This window comes from Phyllostomus discolor, chromosome 3 (genome assembly GCF_004126475.2).
Source record: "Phyllostomus discolor isolate MPI-MPIP mPhyDis1 chromosome 3, mPhyDis1.pri.v3, whole genome shotgun sequence".
Taxonomy (NCBI): domain Eukaryota; kingdom Metazoa; phylum Chordata; class Mammalia; order Chiroptera; family Phyllostomidae; genus Phyllostomus; species Phyllostomus discolor.
The window spans coordinates 207725445-207746388 of NC_040905.2; the positions used below are offsets into that span (position 1 = coordinate 207725445).

General features: G+C 53.1%; 1 protein-coding gene across 4 annotated transcripts in view; it reads left to right on the forward strand.

Annotated features, from left to right (window-relative positions):
* Positions 1-20944, forward strand: part of MVB12B (multivesicular body subunit 12B) — a 169157-nt gene that overhangs the window by 10418 nt on the left and 137795 nt on the right. Inside the window, exons 1-2 of one of the 4 annotated variants that reach the window (XM_028532633.2) lie at positions 6661-6825; positions 19719-19841. In XM_028532633.2, the coding sequence (XP_028388434.1) occupies positions 6751-6825; positions 19719-19841 (198 nt within the window). In that variant the 5' untranslated portion in view covers positions 6661-6750. Of the gene's footprint in view, positions 1-6660; positions 6826-6984; positions 7068-13734; positions 14311-19718; positions 19842-20944 lie in introns of those variants that run through there. The other 3 variants (XM_036022240.1, XM_036022239.1, XM_036022238.1) reach the window with 3 other exon arrangements.

Here is a 20944-nt window from a genome sequence, read left to right on the forward strand (position 1 = left end):
GAGGCTTCAGCCCAGGGAGAAGCTCTGTTTGGCCGGCGAGGCTGACGACGGATGGGATTTTACCCTCGAGCTCTGGAGGCAGAATCCATCCGTTCTGGTTGCCACAGATCAATACCCAAAACGCAGCCCTAGGAGTGAGGATGTGTTTATTACGGGAGAGGGCCCCGCACGGAGGGCCGGAGAGGACAGACGCGAGCAGTGGCGATCTCAGGCTCAGGAAGCTGCCCGAGAAGGTCCCTGACCCGCGCGGGTGAGGCCTGGAAAGCAGCAAGGACCTGCCCTCCCAACCGTTGGCCGCCCTTACCCACTGTTTTCGGAACAAGCGCTATAAAACAATTTTTAAAATCTTAACTGCCTTCCTCCCTGGTAAGGAAGCAGTGATTCATTTTATTTTGTTTTTTCTTTTCTTTTCTTGTTTGTTTTCAGCTTATTGAGATGTAACTGACACATGACATTGTGTAAGTTCAGGGTGCACAACGTGATGATTTAATATTACACCAGTGAGATGATGGCCACGATAAGGTCAGCTAACACATCTGTCACCTCACCTAGGGACGCTTTTAAATTTTTCTGTGGCAACAACTTTTAAGGTCTACTCTCTGAGCAACGTTCACGCATACGATGCAGGATTACTAGCTGCAGTCACCATGCTGCAGGCCCCTGGATCCCACACACCTTGTCACAGGAAGTCTGGACCTTTCAGTACCTTCGCCCATCTGCCTATGCTCCCGCCACCTCCACCCCTGGCAACCGGCAGCCTCCTCTCCTCTGTTTCTATGGGTTTGGTTTTCCCAGATTCCACCTGTAAGAGAGCTCCTGTGGTATTTATCTTTCTTCGTCTGGCTTATTTCACTTAGCATAATGTCCTCAAGGGTTATAAATGGCAGGATTTCTTTTACTTTTATGGCTGAATGATGTTCTGTTTTTTCTATACCTGACGTTTTCTCTATCCATCCATCCATCCATCAGCCGACACCAGGTCGTTTCCGTGCCTCGGCTCTTGTGAATGATGCTTCAGCGCACAAGGGATGTGGGTATCTCTTCTCTCTCCTGCTTTCCTTCCCTGCAGAGATATACCCAGAAGCAGAGTTGCTGGGTCCAAGGGTAGTTTTACTTTTAATTTTTTTTTTGAGGAACCTCCACATTGTTCTCCAAGGTGATGGTAATTTTTTTTTTTGGCCTGGCAATATGGCCAGACTTAGGAGGTGACCGTAATTGACAACGCCAACTTCCCAGCCTCCCTTGCAGTTAGGAGTTCCATGTTCCCCATTTCTGGCCCATGGGATGTTAGCAGGTCTGCGGGAGTTTCTGGGGAAGATTTTGCTCCCCACCTGCTCCCCTGCCATGGAGGAGGAGGCCGTGACTCTGAAGCTGGAGGAGTCACCTGTCCCATGAGGCAACGCACGGAAGCATGAAAGATGGGACCATCTGAGGATGTCAGCAAAGGATGGGAGGACGTGTGTTCTTAATGTCTTCATTCTCCTGTAACAAGAAGACCGAGGCAGATGGGTGCTGGCCTGTCCAATCGGTGTCTGTGGTTCAAGCCACCGCTGTTGGGTGTTCTGTTATTTGCATCAGAGTTTCTAGGATATACTAAAACGTAGATATAGATATGTTGAAATAGAAGATAAAAGTCTCTACCCTCACCCTGACTGGTGTGGCTCAGTTGATTGAAGCTTTGGCCCGTTAACTGAAGGGCCGCAGGTTTGATTCCCGGTCAGGGCACATGCCTGGGTTGTGGGGTCGGTCCTTGGTCTGGGCTCCTGTGAGAGGCAATTGCTTGATGTTTCTCTCTCTCTCTCCCCCTCTCCCTCCCTCTCTCCCTCTCTCTCTTTCTCCCTCCCTCCCTTCCCATCTCTCTCTGAAATCAATAAGTGTATATTAATACATATAAATAATCACAATTAAATATAAAGTTAACAGGCTGGTAGAATAAATACATTCTGTTCTATAGCCTGCTCTTTCACTTAACAAAATATGTGGTATATTTCTATGGTAATACAGCTTTTTTTTTTTAAATGACTCGATCTTCTATTGCTAGACATTTAGGATACATCCAATATTTTCTCATTATCAGCAATGCTGAAATAATTATCCTTGAACATACATCTGTGTGCACTTGCCTGATTGTTTACTTTGGATAATTATCAGACATGGGCAAAGGGTGGGCACATATTACGTGTTGACACATCTATCCTTTAAGCAAATGTTTACTGAGGGGCTAGTATGCGTTGCCCCTTTATGCTTGATGAGCAGATACCTTGGGGGAGCTTTTAGTCTGGGGGAGAGACTGACAGTTGAACAGATGAACAAATAGTAGGTAGTTACGAACTGTGGTGAGTGGGAAGCGGGAAACGGACTCCTGTGGTATGAAAACACCAGGGACCTACTTAGGCAGATGACCAGTGATGGCTTCCAAGGAGGTGACATTGAAGCGCTGAGTTTAAGGGTGAGGGGACCCAGGCCCAGTTAGGATGGAGAGGAGGTAAAATTTCACCTCTCTGGGTAAAGTCCCCAGTGAAGAAGCAGCGTTGATATTTAAGGATCTCAAAGGAAACCAGTGGGGCGTAGCTGAGACGAGAGTGGAGTGACAGGCAAGGTCCAGAGATCTTACAGGTCATGTTGGAGCATTTGAATTTTATTTTATTTTATGGAAGGTCATTGAGGGCTTTAAGCAGGTGAGTGACTTGCTGCATTTCTTTATTTTTCAATGATCATTCTGGTGGTTGTTTTCCATTGTTTGGATGGAGGCAAAGCCAGGAGACTAGTGAAGAAATTGACGTGGTCGGGGCAAGAGAATATTGTTTGGAGTGGGGTGTTAAGAATATACAAATATGCCCTGGCCAGTGTGGCTCAGTGGGTTGAGTGTCAGCCTGAGAACCGAAGGGTCACTGGTTCGATTCCTGGTCAGGCCATATGCCTGGGTTGTGGGCCAGGCCCCCAGTAGGGGGCGCATGAGCCACAACTACACATTGATGTTTCTCCCCCTCTCTTTCTCCCTCCCTTCCCCTCTCTCTAAAAAATAAATAAATAGATAAATAACATCTTTAAAACAAAGAATATACAAGTAGATCAGTGGATAGAAACGAAACATTTATAAACAGGGAATTTAAAATATGATCAAAGTGTATATTCCTACATATAATACTGCTGTAACAGATATTAAAATATAATGTAAAGCTTACATTATGTTTTACATTTATTATTATTGTAATCTTATCATAATATTAATATAATTATTCAATTCCAAAAACTTCCTGGATTTTTTCCCTATATTTATTTATCAAGATAAATTTTAAGAAAACCTTGTCATATTCCATAGTATCCCACCCCCAATCATGTTGGTTCTTTGATTTGGATTACACTCAATTTGTACATTGAGTTGGGGAGACAGGACACCTTTGCAACACTGAGACTTCCTGCCCAGGGGTTTGTCGTGCCTTTCCGTCGATTATGGACCTCTCGCATGTCCTTGTGTGAGGCTTTTTAGTTTCTATGTGCCCTCCCATTTCTTGTTAAGTTTGTGCCTAGGGATTTTATTGTATACATTGCTAATGTGAATACAAATTTTTTAAAAAACATACTTTTTAAATGGAAGTTACAGGTATTTAGTAGCTTATTTAGGGGCTCCTATAAGTAGTACCTTGCTCCCTCTTCTTCTTTTGGAAGAAACTGAGGCATCGGTATAGGAAAGAGGCATAAGATAAACATGCTTCTTTTATTACTGATAAAGTTGACTGGAAAATGTAGCTTTGGGTCTGTAGCCAAGTGGGCTTCCTGTATTTCCCCTTGAATTGGATAGATTTACCTCTATAGTATCAGGCAGTGCTGGGCAATACGATCTTTCTGCCCCAGAAATAGGTCCACTTACCACATGGTGGAGAGTACATGAAAATATTCGCTCCCTGCCATCAGCCAAAGCCAAAAAGAGAACCCCGAAGCATCTGTTCTTACCCACTTCCTTCTCCCAGACGCACTAATCGGCAAAGTCACTCATCCCTCCTCGCCCACCGAAAGTGGAGAGAGACCAAAAGCCTTTCTTTGAACTTTATTTTTTTTAAAGATTTATTTATTTATTTTTAGAGAGGGAAGGGAGGGAGAGAGAGAGAGAGAGAGAGAGCGAGAGAGAAGCATCAATGTGAAGTGCTATGGCCTGCAACTCAGGCATGTGCCCTGGCTGGGAATCGAACCTGCAATGCTTTGGTTCACAGCCCGCGCTCAATCCACTGAGCTACGCCAGCCAGGCCTGAACTTATTTTTATTGTTTACACTGTTACGGTAGTCCCTATCCCCCCCCCCTTTGCCCACCTCTACCCAGCCCTCATTCTCCCTTCCCTCATGCCATCGCCACACTGTGGTCTTGTCTATGGGTCATGCATCTATGTCCTTTGACTAATCCCTTCACCTTCTTTCATCCAGTCCCCCTGCACCCCAGACAGCTGTCAGTCTGTTCCATGTGTCCAGCCCGAGAGAAGCCAAGAGTCTCATTCTAATGGAAGTCCTTCTATATGGAGATGATTTTCAAAAACCCTTAGCATTTAGGAAAGCCATTGATTTTTGCTTACCTTATAACTGGCCTTTACCAGAACCTCTAAACTTTTCAGTTAATTCTTTTCAATTTTTATTTTTAGGTATGCTCATGAATAAATAATGACACATTTGTCTCTTCCAATATTTGTCCTTCTTATTTACTTTTCTTATTGTATTGCATTGGCTTCAGTTTTTAGCAATTATAGTAGGCATCTTTGTTTTGTTTTTTACTTAAATGAGAAAAACTTTAGTGTTTCACCATTAGAAAGTTTGTTGATGGCTTTTCATAAGCTTCATCATGCTAAGAAGTTTAAATTTTCTTTCTGGTTTACTAAGAGTTTTTTAAAATTTTACAACTGGCTAAAGTTTATTAAATACTTTGAAAGCATCTATGCTGTTGATAAGATCCTGTGATTTATTTTCCTTTAACAATGTGGTGAATTTACAGATTCCCTAATGTTGAATCATCCTTGTACTTTTGGAATGAATCTTGCTTGATCATCGTGGGTTTTGATTTGTTTTACTGCAATCCGGATTTAAATTGCTAAAATTTTGTGTAGTAGTTTCTACAAATACTATATACTTGAGTGGGTTGGTCTATAGCAGTAATTTGCATGTGGGAGATTAATTAGTGAACTTCTTTTCCAAGCTCAGATGAGTCTGAGAAATGCCAAGTTAAACAGGTTGCTCTACTCCTGGGCTTCACGTGGACCTTAATCTACTAACACTTACTGCGATTCTCCAAAAGTTAGATTATAAATGGCGTGCAACATTTTCTCAAATTATCCAACTGCCGATAATATACGATCTAGTGTTCTGTAGAGGTCTGCACTTCTCTTTTTGGTGTTAAATCTGATTTTAGTATCTGGTTAAGCTAAACTCGGGAAGTGAAATTAAAAACTTTCCATCTTTGTGTGTGTGTGTGTGTGTGTGTGTGTGTTTAACAGTTTAAATAACATAGGAGTTGTCTGTCCCTTAATGGTTTGCTAGCACGTGCCCGTGAGACCTTTCGAACCAGTGGCATTTGAGTGACACATGAACTTGGAATGGACACCCTTGCCCGGCTTCCCTGCAGGACCTTTTCTTCAGCAGCCAGCTCTGCTTGGCCCCATTTTTCTTTAGGAACAGACAGCTATTTTGGAAAAGCCTGGAATGTGTGAAAATGAGACTTGATGCATTAGCAAATTGATGCATATTCACTCCTACATGGTTCTCAGCTCCAAATGCTCCAGCCTTCTGAAAAGAATCCTTTCAAATAGCATGCTGGCGTCTGCTTGGGGGTGCCTTGCCGGGGCTGGGTAGGGTGTACGTGGCTTGTTCCTTTCCCTAAATATTGTAGGGTAGCACCTCTGCTTAAACCTTTCCCTCTGGATGCTTCCCTGAGGCAGACCCCATAACTTTGGCTCTAGGCCTCTGTGGGTGCAGCATATGGGGAAGGGGGAATTTGCTAGGAGATCAGGTCCTTTTCAGAGGCCTGGAACTAGCCGTGAGTTCTAGGGTCTGACCAAGCTTGTATTGGGGCAGGTGAGGGAGTGGGGTCCCCTGAACTGGAGATGTGCAGAGGAGTTGGCGTGGGCTTCAGGAGAGCCTAGAAGGGCTGTGTGGGCCAGTGTCCCTGCAAGAGGCATGTGTAGGCGTGTGTGTGCACGCCTGACGGTTAGCCGAGGCTCCAAGAGGCCTGGGGGCTTCCAGGGATCTGAGGCAGTGCGTTACGACTGGTCAAGGATGCAGTGAGGCCTATGAGAGCTGAGTGGGCTGCTGGTCCCTGGAAGAGACCAACTTAGGGGAGGGGATACTGGTGTCCCAGGCTCCAAGAGGCCCGGGGATCCCGGGGGTCTGAGGCTCGCACTGAGGCTGCCTGCAGGCTCTGTGAGGCCCGGGTCGGAGGCGCGGCCGTGGGTGAGGCCGGGGTTGGGGGCAGGCAGGTTAGGGTTAGGTGGCAGCACGGGCTCCGGACGCCAGGGTCTCGGGGTTCCCGCTCCATCCTCTCGCCCGAGCCAGCCCGGGGCGCCGGCTGCCACCCCCGGAGCCAGCGCCAGAGCCAGGAGGCCCGGAGCCCGGCCCGCGTCGGGAGCGCCGCCGCTGTTGTCGCCGCCGCCGCCAGGCCGCGCCCCGCCCCCGCCGCCGCCGCCGCCGCTCCCGGTGAGGCTCGCGCTCGAGCTGCGGCGCCGGCCCCGCCGCCTGGGCCCCGGGCCCGGCCCCTCCCGCGCCGCCCGGGCGATGAGAAGCTGCTTCTGCGTGAGACGGAGCCGGGACCCGCCGCCGCCGCAGCCGCCGCCGCCCCAGCGGGGAACAGTTAAGTGAGGCCGCGCGGGCCGGGCGACACGGAGGCTTGGCCGAGCCGGCCCTGCTGCCCCGGCGGGCGGGCGGGCGGGCGCGGGCCCCGGGCCGAGGGGCGGGCGGGCGGGCGGAGCCGAGCGCGCCGAGGCCTGCGGGCTCCGTGCCCGGCCCGCGCGGCGGGGACAGGCCCGGCCGCTTCTGCCCGGCCTTGCGCGCCGTGGCTTCCCGTCCGGGCTTGGCCTTGCGGCGGGCAGGAGGTAGGGAGCTTGGGGACCCGAGTGCAAGCAGCGCCCCCAGGGCTGGGACAGGTGATGGCCTCCCGAGAGCCCCCTCCGCCTGTCTGAGAGGTGAGGCAGCTCACCAGTGCCCAGGCCGCCGGGGCACAGACTTCGGACAGACATTTGACTGGCCTGGCCTGGGGTCCAGCTCTCTGTAATCACGTGGGTGCAGACCAGAGTGCACCTGAGCCTCGGGCATCATCTGGGGTGTGGCCTCATCTGTGACCTGGGCGCAGCCAAGAGGAAACCCAGTAGCCAGGGCACCTGTCTTGCAAGATGAGGCGCCTGGCCCCGGCAACTGAGACTCAGGATACTCATCCTGGAAGGATGGTGGCTGTGTTGATGAGCACCCCACAGGGACTCCCGCTCAAGTGGGGCTCAAGGGCAGGGGTTGGGACAAGAGCTATGGCCCAGCGCCAGGGGACATCAAATCCTGAGAGACAGGCCCAGGTGAAGAAGGCTCATGAGCATCTTTGTCCTCTTTGTTGTCAACACATAACTCTTCCTAAACGATCAGCCTTTCTCACCATAAAAAAAATATGCCTCTTCCGTTCCCTGCTCCTCAGCAGCCTTCTCAGCAAGGCGCAGGGGAAGGCCACGCCAGGGCAAAAGACAAGTGGCTGTTGCCCCTTCTCTGCTCCCCGCCCCCACCCGAGGAGCAGCGCCCACTCAGATTTCTGCCACAAAAGCAGACAGCAGGCCATGCCTCCTCCGCGGCCTTTGTCTCTGGTGGTTCCCCCTCAACGTAATCTCATTGTACATTTCTCGACAGCTGGCTGGATCTCATCTCATTGTAACAGGGCTAGAAAATCTTATCGGCGGCACCAGAAAAGCCTCAGCAAAGTTAGGAGATAAGCTCTGCAGAAGCCTAGGCTAACTGAAAAACTCAGTGTCCTCGGAAGGTTAGTTACAGGAGGTGAGCGACACCTTCCTTGCTCTCTGGAAGTCGTGCAGGGTACTTGGGGGTATTGTGCCACGCCCAGGATGTTTCAATGGGGCCTCTGAGAGACAGGGCCTGTGCTGGGGCCGGGGCACCCAGACTCAGGGAACACGCCAGGGAACTGGTGTGGCAGTTACTGGTCCATCCGAACCTAGAATCGTCTTCGCTCATGCACGGTTTTCATCCCTTCCTTTGAGCATTTTTGGCCACACTCCTTATTTGTGTGGAAGGCATTCTCCCGGCCCTGCCACTGTCCCCACTGTAACTGGACTAGTGCACGTGGTTGTGAAATTCAGGGGCTCTAGAACCAGACCTCCGCTGAAGCCTTGGCATTCCTGCTCACTGTGTGTTCTTAGGCAAATGGAGGAACTTTTCTGAGCCTCAGTTGCCTCGCCTGTAGAGCGAGGCTGATGACAACCCCTCTCGCGCGTGGAACTGTGGTGGGAATTCGATGAACTGTTGCAGGAGAAGCGCTTAGTTCCGTGCCTGCCACGGGGGTGAGTGGTCAGTAAAAGTTCATGGTTATTAAGGTTTGCTAACTGATTCATCAGGAGAGCAGCCTCATTATTTATTTATTTATTTATTTTTGTAGAGTGCCTTTCTGTGCTTATTATTTAGCTCTTCTCGGGGCAAACGGGAAGGGATGCTGGAGCAGAAAGAACGCTGGGCTTGAGCTTCGGGGCTTGGATTTGAGTCTCACTGAACCTCCTGGAACTCAGGTCACTCTAGGCAAGTCAGGGAGCCTCGTGGAACCTTTCTGAACCCCTAGTTCCTTATTCGTTAAAGTGGCTTAAGAATAAATCCTACCCCGTAAGTCCGAATCAGCTGATGTAAGGGCATGCATGTGGCGTCGACGGAGGATGAAGGGGAGTGGTCCGCACTAAGGTGCAGTGGGATTCAGGGACAGACCCCAGTTTGGTGGGTCTGCCGTCTAGACACTGCGTGTGGGAGGGGGCGTGGCTCTAAGAAAAAGACATGTAAGAATGTCTTGCTTCAGTACTTTTTCCAACACCGAACACCCAAATATGTTCCTGGATCCCCCTTCTCAGGGCCTTGGAAGGGGTGGGGGCGGGGGCTAAGAGTTCCCCTCTGTCCCTTTCGGCGCAGGTCTGTCCCTGGGGGCGTGCCCATCCAGGTGTCCTGGGCCCCTCTGCCCTCGCAGGTTGGAAGTGCTCCACGCCTCACTCTCGGAGCGCGACCTCCTCGCCACGCTGGAAAGTAATGATGGTGTCGGCATCCACAGGGGAAATGCCAAAGGTGCTATTACGATGGCGAAGATAACAAATGAGTACATGGCTGGCTGTGGTGGGCTGAGAACACTGTACTTAGTGGGCTGCGGCTGAGTGAGCAGGGTCTCCTTCGCTCGTTAGGGCTGTGGGAGGGGAGGCCTGGGTTCCCTGAGCGAGCCGCCCGCCTCTCCGCGCCAGGCTGTTCTCGCTGGGCTCCGAGGCCCTCCCAGGCACTCCCGGGTCTCCCGCTTGCCAGGCTGCCCCTTGGGACTTGCGGTTCCCCTGCCTCGTCTGCTCCGTGTGCGGTGGGGCTGCCTGTGTCGGCTCTGCTCTCCCCGGCTGCGTGGGAGGCAGAGACACTGCCGGGTGTGTCTGACGTTACCTCCTCACCGGGGACATCCTGCGGGCATGTGTTTGGTTTCCTTGACACACTGCTGGCGAGGTGCAGGGCTTGTCCAGGCTGAAACGCGAGAGGCCCGTGGGCCTGGAGCCCGGGGGCCCGGCGTTGGAGCTTTGTAGCTCACACGTCCCTGCGGGCTGGATGGCCTTCTCATTGAGCCCGTGGCCACAGTCAACAGCTTGGGGTTGTTCCACACACGCATTTTTAAATTAAAAAAACAAACAAACGGGCACTTATCAGCAAAGCAGGCTGTTCAAAAGAGTATCCCCTGATCCTCTAGGAGAGAGACGTCAATGAATACGTTCTTCCCTAGGATGTTGATGAAAATGGGGATGCCAGGACCTCACACCCAGACCGGGACTCGGAGTATCTGAGGAAGGGGCCCCGGATCTGCATGTTGAAAACCCTCTCAGGTTGTACCTCTGCGTATTGACATAGAACCACAATGGTGGTAGATACTTCTAAAAAAACAACAGTTGTAAAATTCACATAACATAAAACTTACCATGTTACCCGTGTTTAACTGTATGGAGCAGCGGCACTCAGTGTGTTCCTGCCGTGTGAGTAATCCCCGGCACATCTTCATCTCGAGAAACTGAAACTCCGTGCCCTTTAAATAACTCTCGTTTCCTCCTCCCCCAGTCCCCTAGCCCCTACCACTCTCCTTTCCATTTCTATGAATTTGACTAGTCCTCTAGGTACCTCATCTACCGTATTTTTAGGACGATAAGACACACCTAGGTTTTAGAGGAGGAAATAGGAAAAAAATTTTTGAAGCAAAAAAAGGTAAAACATTTAATAACTTGTGACCCCTCTCCACCGCCCCCGCCCCCCACAGCAAGCCAGGTATGCTACATTCAGACTATAAGACAAATTTTCCTCCCAAATTTTGGGGGAAAGTGTGTCTTTTAGTCCAAAAAATACGGTAAGTGGAATCCTACAGTAGTTGACCTTTTGTGACTGTTTATTTCACTTCGAATAATGTCTTTAAGGTCATTCATACCGAAGTGTGCTATGCGCTAGAGTTTCCTTGCTTTCTCAGACTGAATAATACTCCATTGTATGGATGCGCCACGTTTTGCTGGTCCGTTCATTTGTTTACGGACACGTGGGCTGCTCCCGCCTTTCGGCTGTTGTGCGTCAGGCCACTGTGAACATGGGCACACAAATCTCTCTTCAAGACCCTGTTTCCAGTCCTTTGGGATGTGTGCCCAGTGTGCTTGCCAGATCATATAGAAATTTTATTCTAAGTTTTTTTGAGGAATCGTCATACTGTTCTCCGTAATGGCTGCATTTTCATCCCCACCAGCGGTGCACCAGGGCGCCGCTTCCCCCACACCCTGGCCCACACTTGTTTTTCGTTTTCGGAGAGTGGCCACCCTGCAGGGTGTGAGTTGGTATCGCGCTGTGGTCTTGGTTTGCATTTCCCTAATGACATCCTGTCTTTCCTGTGCTGGTGGGCCATGCGTGTGTCATCTCTGGGGAAATGTTCAGTCAAGTCCTCTGCCCATTTGTCATGTAATCATTTCAGTGTCTTGTTGTTGAGTATTAGGGGCTCTTAGTAGGTCTGGATTTTAATCCCTTATCAGAGGCTATCGTTTGCAAAGGTTTCCCCCATCCCGTGGGCTGTCGTTTCCACCCTGTGAATTGCATCTTTCGAGGCAGGTTCTGCAAGTTCTTTACATGCATGATAACCCTGTGGAGAAAATAGCATCCTCTCTTATTCCAACGCTACAGGGGTGGGAACGTGCACCCAGTGTAGGCAGCCTGCCTGGGGTCGCACAGCTGTGCTAAGTGTCAGGGCTGGCGTTCAAGCTTGGGGCCCTCTGACTCCAAAGCCTGCAGCACTTCCGCCCCCCTGCTTTACTCTCCCCCACCCCTGACCCCCGCCCCCAACCCCACCCGCCCCGCTGAGCTGATGGCGTGAGGAGGCCCCATGGGGGTCTGCAGCGAGTGGCATGTTGGTCTGAGAAGCATTCAGTTACAGGAGAGGAACTGCGAACGGAAGGAAGACTTGGGAATCCCTCCCTTCTGACCAGTGGGGCGCCCCTTCCTGTAGACCCGTGTCGTCGCTCGGACCTGAGAAAGAGCAGAGAAGTGCAGACTCTTTTGTGTGTGTGTGTGTGTGTGTGTGTGTTTGTTGAAACATCTCATAAGCTTATCCCAGAGCCCATCTACCACTCACGCCTCTCCCCGCCGTCTGCGTGGTTCCCGCCGCCACCGCGGATGCTGTGTCTTCCGCCTGCGGCCTCCTCGCCGCCCTGCACCCTCCTCCTTTCCCCGGGGGCCAGCTCCTCTCTCAGGCTCCGGGGCTCCCCAGGCAGAGGGAAGAGTCCCCTCCTGTGTCGTCCCTTTCTTTTGGGATATGTCCTCCAGCCTCCGAGCTCCACAAGTGGCGGCCATGTCCTGTTGGTTGCTGTGTCACCGTGCACGGTGGCATCATCGCCCAGGGTCGGCCCCAGACCAGTTAAATCAGAACACAGGGCTGGAGTGGGCAGTGTGGTTCCTACACACTCCTTAGGCGCGGCGTCTGTGCGGCCAGCCTGGAGGGCTGCGGGGCCGCCTCCCCTCCCCTGGCAGAGGGTCATCCCCGGAGTGGTGCTGTTTGTCCTGCGTGGGGCTGCCTTGGGCGCCCTCCTGAACCCAGTGAAATGTGGGCCATTTTGAGAGGATGATAGGAACTTCATGCATTCATCCTTCCATCCATCTGTCGATGGCTACTTATCGAGTACCCCTGTGAGCCAGGCACGCGCATGACCCCTGGGCATAACCCCCTAGGGCAACTTACGTTCTTCTAGGGAAAACGTGCTCTAACCCAAAAGATAGGGCTGTGTGTGCACACGTGTGTGCTAAGGCTGTGTCCTTGGACAACATCAGGATTCTCATGGGCAGCCCCTACCCACCTGGCTGGGCAGTTGCAGTTGGGGAAGTTTTGGGGAGAATGGAAGACACGACCCAGATTTGGGAGGGTGGGGGGAGTGTCGTAGGGAAGACGCCAGGTGAGCTGTGCTGCGGAGGGAGAGGAGGCTGGGGGACGACTCACTGGGAGGCTGTCCCTCCCGGGAGATTGCCTTCAGGTTCTTCCCATCCCTTCGCTCATTCATTGGGTCAGGCGTCAAACATCTAACAAGTCACGGCCGCCCCCTGTTCCAGGTGTGCACGGCGGCCCAGCTGTCTGAGCATCACCGGAGCTGGCCAGAAGCGCGGCTTCTCAGGCTCCCTCCTAGACCCACCGAACTGTTCTCTGGGGGCGGGTTCGAGAATCTCTGTTTAAACCAGCTCTCCAGACGGCTCTTATCCCTGCGAGGGTCCGGGAACTCCTGCTCCGGAGCGCCGGGTTTCCCTCCCTCATCTGTGCGCGCCCGCCCTCAGTGCCCAGCGCAGAGGCTCCCCGTGAGTGTCTGAGGACGGACGGCTGTGCGCCGGGTCCTGCTAGGCTCCGGGAGTGTGGGAGATGCTTCAGGGTGGGATGGCAAGGTCACCGTGTTTGAGGTGCTCATGGGACACGCAGGTGACGAGAGACACCAGATACACACCTGAGCCTCGGGAGGACACGCCGGGCTGTGGAGGTGTTTTGGAAGTTGTCAGCATACAGGGAGGAGGATTAGATGCCCGGATGTCTGGAAGGAAACTCTCAACACCCATGCGGGGCATGCCTGGCTCACCCGCAGCCGTGTGTGCTGATGCTTCTGGCCCGGGAGCCCGTTTGTCCCGCGCTGAGATGACACTGGCTTTTTTTTTTTTTTCCTCTGTAGACACTGGGGCCACGAGGGCAAGGATATGACTCATCTGTGGCAGTTAACATCCAGGAAGCATTGCTCGTGGGGCCTCCTGGGATGGTTTCATGTGCAGGGCATCTGCCTTCTGTGGGGGTCATCCCTCTTCCTTCTCTCCAGGGGACAGTATGGCGCCAGGACCTGAGGGGAGTGGGCAGGGATGACCTCATTTACAGTAACTGAGGGCAAGCAGGTGCAGGGCCCACAGTGCACTGGAGAATGCCGTGCCCCCCCTCTCCCCGCACCAGGAGCCCTGGTTTTGCAGAGTCAGGCTTGCAAGGGGCAGGACTTTGGCCATTGCTGTGCTGTAGAACTTGACCCTGGATTTATTTTTGGAGAGTGAATTCCTGGATCTAGCTTTGCACCGTACTGGGTTGCAACCGCCTGAACCCCAGGCCTGCCTCACATGGTTTTGGGGAAATTTGTTTGGTAATCAAATGGTTACTCTAAATGTAATCGTAGGTCAGATGGAGTGGATGCATTTGTACACCAGGTTCTTCTGTTAGAAGCCACAGACCTTTACTGGGGAAAAGGAAATGGTTGTCATCGTTAGTCCCCGAGCTGGAAAATCCCTGGTGACCCAGGTGTGCTTGGAGAAACACTCGCCTTCGTTTCCCAGCATCTTAGCAGCCGTCCCGGTAGCCTGTGGCCTGCTGCCACCGGACTGCACTCCACAGCGTTTGTTGGAGAGATTTGGCTTCCGACCGCTCGCTAGATAAGTGGTCCGGACCGAAGTGCAGGAGGCGCCAGGATGCTATCCGATCTATCCTGCAGTCTGCAGTGACGCCACAGCCTGCACACTGTCCCCCAAGAGCCAGCTAGCCATTTGCCTGGGTGCTGCATGGACCCTGGCCGCAGCTCGAGGTCTCCCGAGGAGGTAGGTCTCTGCACCTCGGCTGCACGGAGGTGGCCGGTTTGTGGGCTTGCGTGGGTTTGTGGCATGCACTGGCAAAGCCTGGCTGCGGCTTTCTCCCGGGGGGACGGGGCAGTGTCCTTCTGTCCCCGGCTTCAGTTGTGTTGGCAGAAAGGTGCCAGTAGTTATGGGGCCACAGAGAGGGGCGTGGGTTCCCGCAGACCACCGCCAGCCCTGAGAAGCAGGCGGAGCCGGGGGCCACCGCAGCAGCTTTTCCTGGGGGGCAGCCATTTTCAGCCGAGACCCTGCTCTTGGGCCATTTCCCACAGAGTGAAATATTACCCACCGCTTCTTCCCAGCCCTGCAAGCTGGGAGCTGTGGGCCGACCCTTGATGTCTTTTGTGCCTTTGACTTTGGGTTTCAAACAAGCTGATAGCAATGTTGCCCTTCTGTGGGGATTTAATTAACCCACTGTTTTTGTCGTTTCAATTACAGTAGCCCAATTTAACCAGCCCCTCCCCCAATACTTTGAAATTACTCTGCTGAAAAGTTGTGCTGGAGTCATGCCTTCAGCCCTGGTGGGCAGTGCTGGCTGGTGAGGCTTCCGAGCCGGCAGGGAGGCCAGCTGAGTTGGGGTTCCTGCTGTGCCTCCTTTGAAGGCAGCACCCCACGCCCCCTGCAGCTGTTGCACACCGCCCCCCGCGCCCCCCCCCCCCCCGCCATCTTTAAACTCCACAGCCCGCACCTCACCCCCGCTGAAGGGGCCTCGGTGGAGAGAGGTCTGAGCTCTGTTAGTTGGGTTTTGATTTCAGTAAAGGAGTTGATAAAATGAGATAAACCCCAGGCTCACGGGGCTGGGGAAATTAAACAGAGATGATATCAAAGTTCCCCTGAGTTTTCAACTGTGATACAGTAGCTTAGTTTTCTCCCAGACTGGGGCCGGGAGGCACGCCTTTGATTCTGAAACAATGCTCAGCATCAGTTAAGCCCAGCACCGCTGACTTTCAGGGATTAAGCAAACTGTTGTAGTAATTCTTTGATCAGCTACAAGGGAGCAGTGTGCTGTCTGTATGAAGGGGCTTTATAGTCAAAGTTCATTTCTCTGTGAACCCGCTAGGACGGCGTTGGTGCCGTGCCACAGTGCCCGAGCGGCCCCCCCACCCCGCCACCCCCACCCCAGGCACTGTTTGCGGCATTGCAGGCAGAGGCAGGAAACGGTTTTCTACCATCCAGCGTTGTTGCATAGTGCCCACCCAGCATGACATGGGAAAAATCCTCCTGGCTTGGAAAACACACCTCACCCCACACTGCACACATGTGTGTGCACCCTCGCTTGCCCTCCCACCCTGCAGAGAAATCCTCCTGGGGCCGGCACAGAAACAGAGCCAGGCTCTGCAGCCCCCGGATTTGCAAATGATCTAGCAGAGGCTGCCCAGCACCCGGATTAGAGACTGGGGTGGGCATTGGGACCAGATGACCTCCGAGGTTCAATTAAGAGAACCGGCTCAAGGTCACGGCTCAAGGTCACTGCGCTCGGCCCACACCCAAGAGCAGCCTGACTCCCAGTGCTGCCACCCGCCTTCGCTCCTTACCTAGCCCTTGCTGAGAACCCACTTAGTTTGAGTTGGCCCCATCCCATAGCTCGGAGTGATTTCAACATCCGTTATCTTGTCATCTGCAATACTGGGTCAACTTTTGGTTTTTCACTGTAGAGGCGCAGCCACAGCGAGCACGGTGGAAGTTTTGCAAATTGCTCCCTCCCCCGCAGCTGGCCCTGCGACTGGCTGTCGGTAATGGAACCCCTGTGTGCTGTCGATGGGCCCGCACGCACCATGCATCAACCTATTCCCTCCTGTGCAGTGCTCCGATCTCCCTCATTAGGCCTAAATTTACCTCCGTCCTACACAAACATGGCCTTAGCTCATTTTTATTGTTGTAAATTATTTATGAGGGAAATGTTGAATCTTGAAACTGAGGTGCGAGGGAAATTAATCCCCTGTTACTTTTATCTTTCTGTACTTCTCTTCCCCTCGCTTCACTCACTGGGCTATGGCGACAGAAAGGAGGGCTGTGGCATTTTAAATATAATTAGTGTTGAAACTGCTTTCTCAGTCGGATATGGGATCGGATGTTGGCCTCTCCCTGCACAGTGTCAGGGAAAGCAGGCCAGGCTGGGGAAGGAGGATCAGAGGTCCTGTTTGTCTGCCAGCTGCATGATGTCTGAGAACTCCAGGCCTCAGGTTTTTTTTTTTTTCCCCTGCTAACACAGGGATAATACAACCCAGCCACCTCCCAGGCTTAGAGTGAGCACTGATTGAGACGGAGCCTGAGAAAGCTTTAAAAAAATTTTTTTTTATCTTCACCAGAGAACATTTTTTTTTCATTGCTTTTTAGAGACAGCAGTGGGGGAGGGGGAAGAGAGAGCAACATCAGTGTTAGAATGAATTGGTTGCCTTCTCTTATGTGCGTTGACCAGGGATCAAACCCGCCACCTAGGTATGTGCCCTGACCGGGAATCGAACCCGTGACCTTTCTGTCTACAAGATGACGCTCCCACCAACTGAGCCACACCGTTGCAAGGAGGCCCTGGAATTTCGTGTTCCAGACCAGCATCGCCTCTCGCCAGCCAGACGGGTTAATGTGGGTTTTAAACACCCTGCCCCCAGCTCCCCTCCCCTCCCCGGCAGACTCGCTCTGCAGGCCAGCGTTAATGGCCTCTTCTCCCCCTCACAGAGGCCTGGCCTGTGACCCTGGGCAGCTGAGTACCGGGAGGCAGTGCCATCCCGCCTGGCTCCGAGGCTCCACCACGGCCCGGGGAAACGCGGAGTGCTAGTTAATAAATGGCCTTTTGTTAGGAAGGTCAATTGAAGTGACGGTAGAGACGCTGTTAAAAGTAATTTGCAGTCAGAAAATATGTAATTCAGGGCAAGCTGCTTTGAGTGATTGCCTCTGCCATGGATATCTTGGGCGTTTCTCATTAAAAGCTTCCTCTGCCGCTGCTGGTGGTGGTGGTGGTGCTCCCGCCACCGCCGCGCTGGCCTCAGCCCCGCGCAGCAGCGAGGAGTCATTTGTCTGCGTTTCACAAAGGCTGCCTTGATCCCCAGGGTACGGCCACTGGGGGGGGGAAGGAAAGAAGAAGGCGTGCGAGAGGCTCTGTGTCCCGCTCTGCTCAGTGCGTCCTCCCGTCCCGCAGGCTGGGCTGCGAGCGACCGCGTGCGGGCCCAGGCCGCCGGTCCTTTGTCTGCCCGGGCGGGCGGGCGGCAGCCAGCCTGCAGCCAGCCTGCAGCCAGCCTGCAGCCATCTTGGAGCCTGCTGCTGGGCTGCCTCCCCGGTGCATCCTGGGAGCCGCATCCTCGCTTTCGGAGCGGATTCCTCCGCTGCACTCGAGAGCGCGCTTCCGAGCGAGAGCGAGCCACTGTCATCGGTGCCTCGCGGAGAGAATATTGTAACCCGAGGATGGGAATCTATCAGCAAATAAAACATGTCTTAGTTATTTCCATGCTTACCTCCCCCTCCCCTCTCTCTCAGACAGTAGAGGCAGTGCTATCTTAATAAAAAAAAAAAAAAAACCCTTACCTCGCGCATGTTCTTTATTAAATTCACAGCGTGATATTTCAGCACGGGCAGAATTCATACATTCTGTTAATGAGTTGTTAATTGCAAAGCATTTTGGTAACCAACAGCAGGTACCGATATTTTGCAAACTGCAGCATTGTTATTGTTATGTGACCAATAAGGTTTTCCATGCAAAGGTACTTTTTGATCAGTGTGTGCTTTGGCTCGGGCAGGTGCCGGTCTTTAATTCTAAACCTCCCTTATCGGGGGCGTGCATGGGTATCCGCTCGCTGTTTTCTTTATGCCTACTGTGTGCAAGGAGCCCCAAACCCTGTGCTTTAACGCAGATAAACCCCACCTGGCAAGTGCAATTGGAAAACAGAAGAGGAGGCAGGAATGCGGCGTGGTTTCCTGGGCTCTATCCTGGGCTTCCAGAAGCTTGTTTTCAGTAGAATTAAGGAAAGCGATAGTTCGTTTGGCTTTTGTCATAACAAGGTGCCGTGAGCGCGGCCGCTGTCAGGCTAAGAAGCGCCTGGAGTGGAGACTTGGCTCCACTGCATCAAGTCTGTTTCCAGAGCCTTCTGTGGGGTCCGGGGTTGGGGGCGGGGGGTGCCGATTACTCGGGTGACTTGCACAGAGCAGTTTGGTTGTTCCTATTTAGGAGGCACCGTCATTTTTAATAGCCTCTGCCTTTTCTGATTCTGGGCTGAGGACCGCGAGTATCCCTCCTGCCTGCCTAGTTAGGCAGGGTGTTTGGTGTGCTCCAGAAGCAGTAACCAGCCTTGAGAGACCTGGCAGATCCGCAGCCAGTGGAATTTAATTGCTGCAGAAGGGGGTGGAATTTAACTCGCTCTTTTTCAAGGCTTGTCCTTTTACAAGTACTAAAAGTCATTTACATAAGGTGTTACCTTTATTTGCTTTCTGGTGCACTGCCACTCGAGCTGCCCAGACCTGGTGCTCTCCATATACTGCTTGTCTCCTCTGGTCACATCAAGAGGCAGTGAGCTGCGGAATGATAATTCCATTTCCCTCCCTTTCTCCCAAAGTGCCCAGCAAGAATTATGGGCATTGTTAGTGTTCGGCTTTGAGTAAATGCCCGAGACCTGTGGGATTCAGCACTGGCCTGCCAGTCCTCTCGGGAGGGGCACCCACCACGTTTCTGGTCAGTTACACCGGACCGTTGCACCCCAGACTCCGCCAGCATCCTCTGCTTTTCGTTGGGCACCTACTGTGTGCCTCCAGGCCCTTCCTTCACGTGACTCTTAGCTCTCACAGCAGCTCTGCACCTTTGGCTCTGTGGCTCCCTGCGTGCTCGAGGTCCTGGATCCTGGGCCGAGCACCGTTCCTTCACCTCCTCCTTCACCTCCGCGCCCAGAAGACACTCCTCCCTGCCTGTGTTTGCAGAGCCCTGCCTCCTGGGCACTCCACCCTCGGCTGCGGTGGAGACCAAGGGTTTGGAAGGCTGCCCCTCTGTAAGGAACTAGTGTAAGGGAGAGACAGGCCAGGTGGTTCTGATCTGTCCTCGGAGAAACCTCTGGTGTCTGCTCAGAAGTCAGGCAGCTGGATGGGAGATTTGAGAATGCCTTGCTGTTGGGTTTGAGTTCAAATGACCCACTCAGAGAAGGGACAAGCCCTCATTAGCTGTGTTAGCTCAGCGTTCCAAGCTGCCTCAAGACGAGTAGGGGCCAGGCACGTTTTGAATTCTTGGTCTGAGGAAAGAGTCGGGTGAGGTCAGGGCTCCCGTCACCAGCCCAGGCACCCAGAGCTGAGCTCAGGGCATTTGCCGAGAGCCCGGTCCTGTCTGTATGAGACTTTGCACTGTTCGCGTCAAACGCTCAGTTTGAATTTTGTGCTTTCTTTTTCCTTTTCGGAACCAGGACCCATCCACCATGCCTGAAGTCAAAGACCTTTCGGAAGCCTTGCCAGAGACGTCGATGGACCCCATCACGGGAGTGGGGGTGGTGGCCTCTCGGAACCGAGCCCCGACAGGCTATGACGTAGTAAGTCAGGGGGCTGCTCTGTGCCTTTCGTTCACGGGTTCCCCAGACGCTGACCTCCCGTGCTTGAGGCCCTCCCAGCCTCGGGCGTAAGACGGGCTCCTTCCCTCTGGGCACCGCAGTGGGGAGGGAGGGGCCCCAGGTGGGCCGGCCCTCGGAGTGTGCTGGGCTGGGAGTCAGGACATCTGAGCCCGTGCGGGCTGTGACCAGAGCCCGGTCGCTCGACCTCTGGGAGGCTCATTGTCATCTCCTGCACAATTCAGGGGTTGGGTCAGTGGGTTTCCAGTCACTTGTAGATGCGACATTTCAGGAAAAGGATTCAAGAGGTGGAAAGACCCTTGGCGTTTGTCATTGGTCGTCCCACGTGTGTCCTGAACGCGTCGCACTATGACCGCACCGCTATGTGCGGCGCGCAGAGCCATCTCCCACCCCAGAACTCGGGTAGCGCTCACGGTCACCGTGGGGTTGGGGGCAAACAGCTTTATTTCCACTTTGCTGATGAGGGGAACCCACGCCCTGGGAAGGGAAGTGACAGAGCCCCTCCCCCTCCTTGGGGGTGGTGAGTCAGGACCCCCCTCACACCCCCACCCCCTGCCCATCAAGTCCCTGCTGGGACTGACCACACCACCACTGCTTAGCAGGGACCTCGCCTGGCTTTTCAGCAGACATTCATGTGTTCAGTAGTGCCGATGGCTAGAATCGGTTATTTTGTTGTTTCAATAGATAAATTCCGATTTGGCTGGAGCTTTAAAAAAAAAATGCAGAGTAACATTTGGAGGGTTTAGTACAGTGTTCAGAGATTCTGAAGTGCGCTTATTTTCACTTTCCTCGTTTTGTTTTATGGCTGCATTTTATTCTTGCTCATTGCACGTGTGTGTACCGAGAATACGTGAGAATAAAAGAATGAGAGCCTCACTAGCCAGCACAAAACCTGCGGCAGGGATTAGATTAGTGTTTGATGTCCTGGGCATGGTGGGGGTCGGGGGGGTTGGGGACGGGTGGTGGGGGACAAGGCCTGGTCCAGGGGGGACCCCCGAGGCAGCGCTTCTCAGCTTTGGCACTACTGACATCTGGGGGCAGGTGATCAGACACTTCTGTGCCGTGGG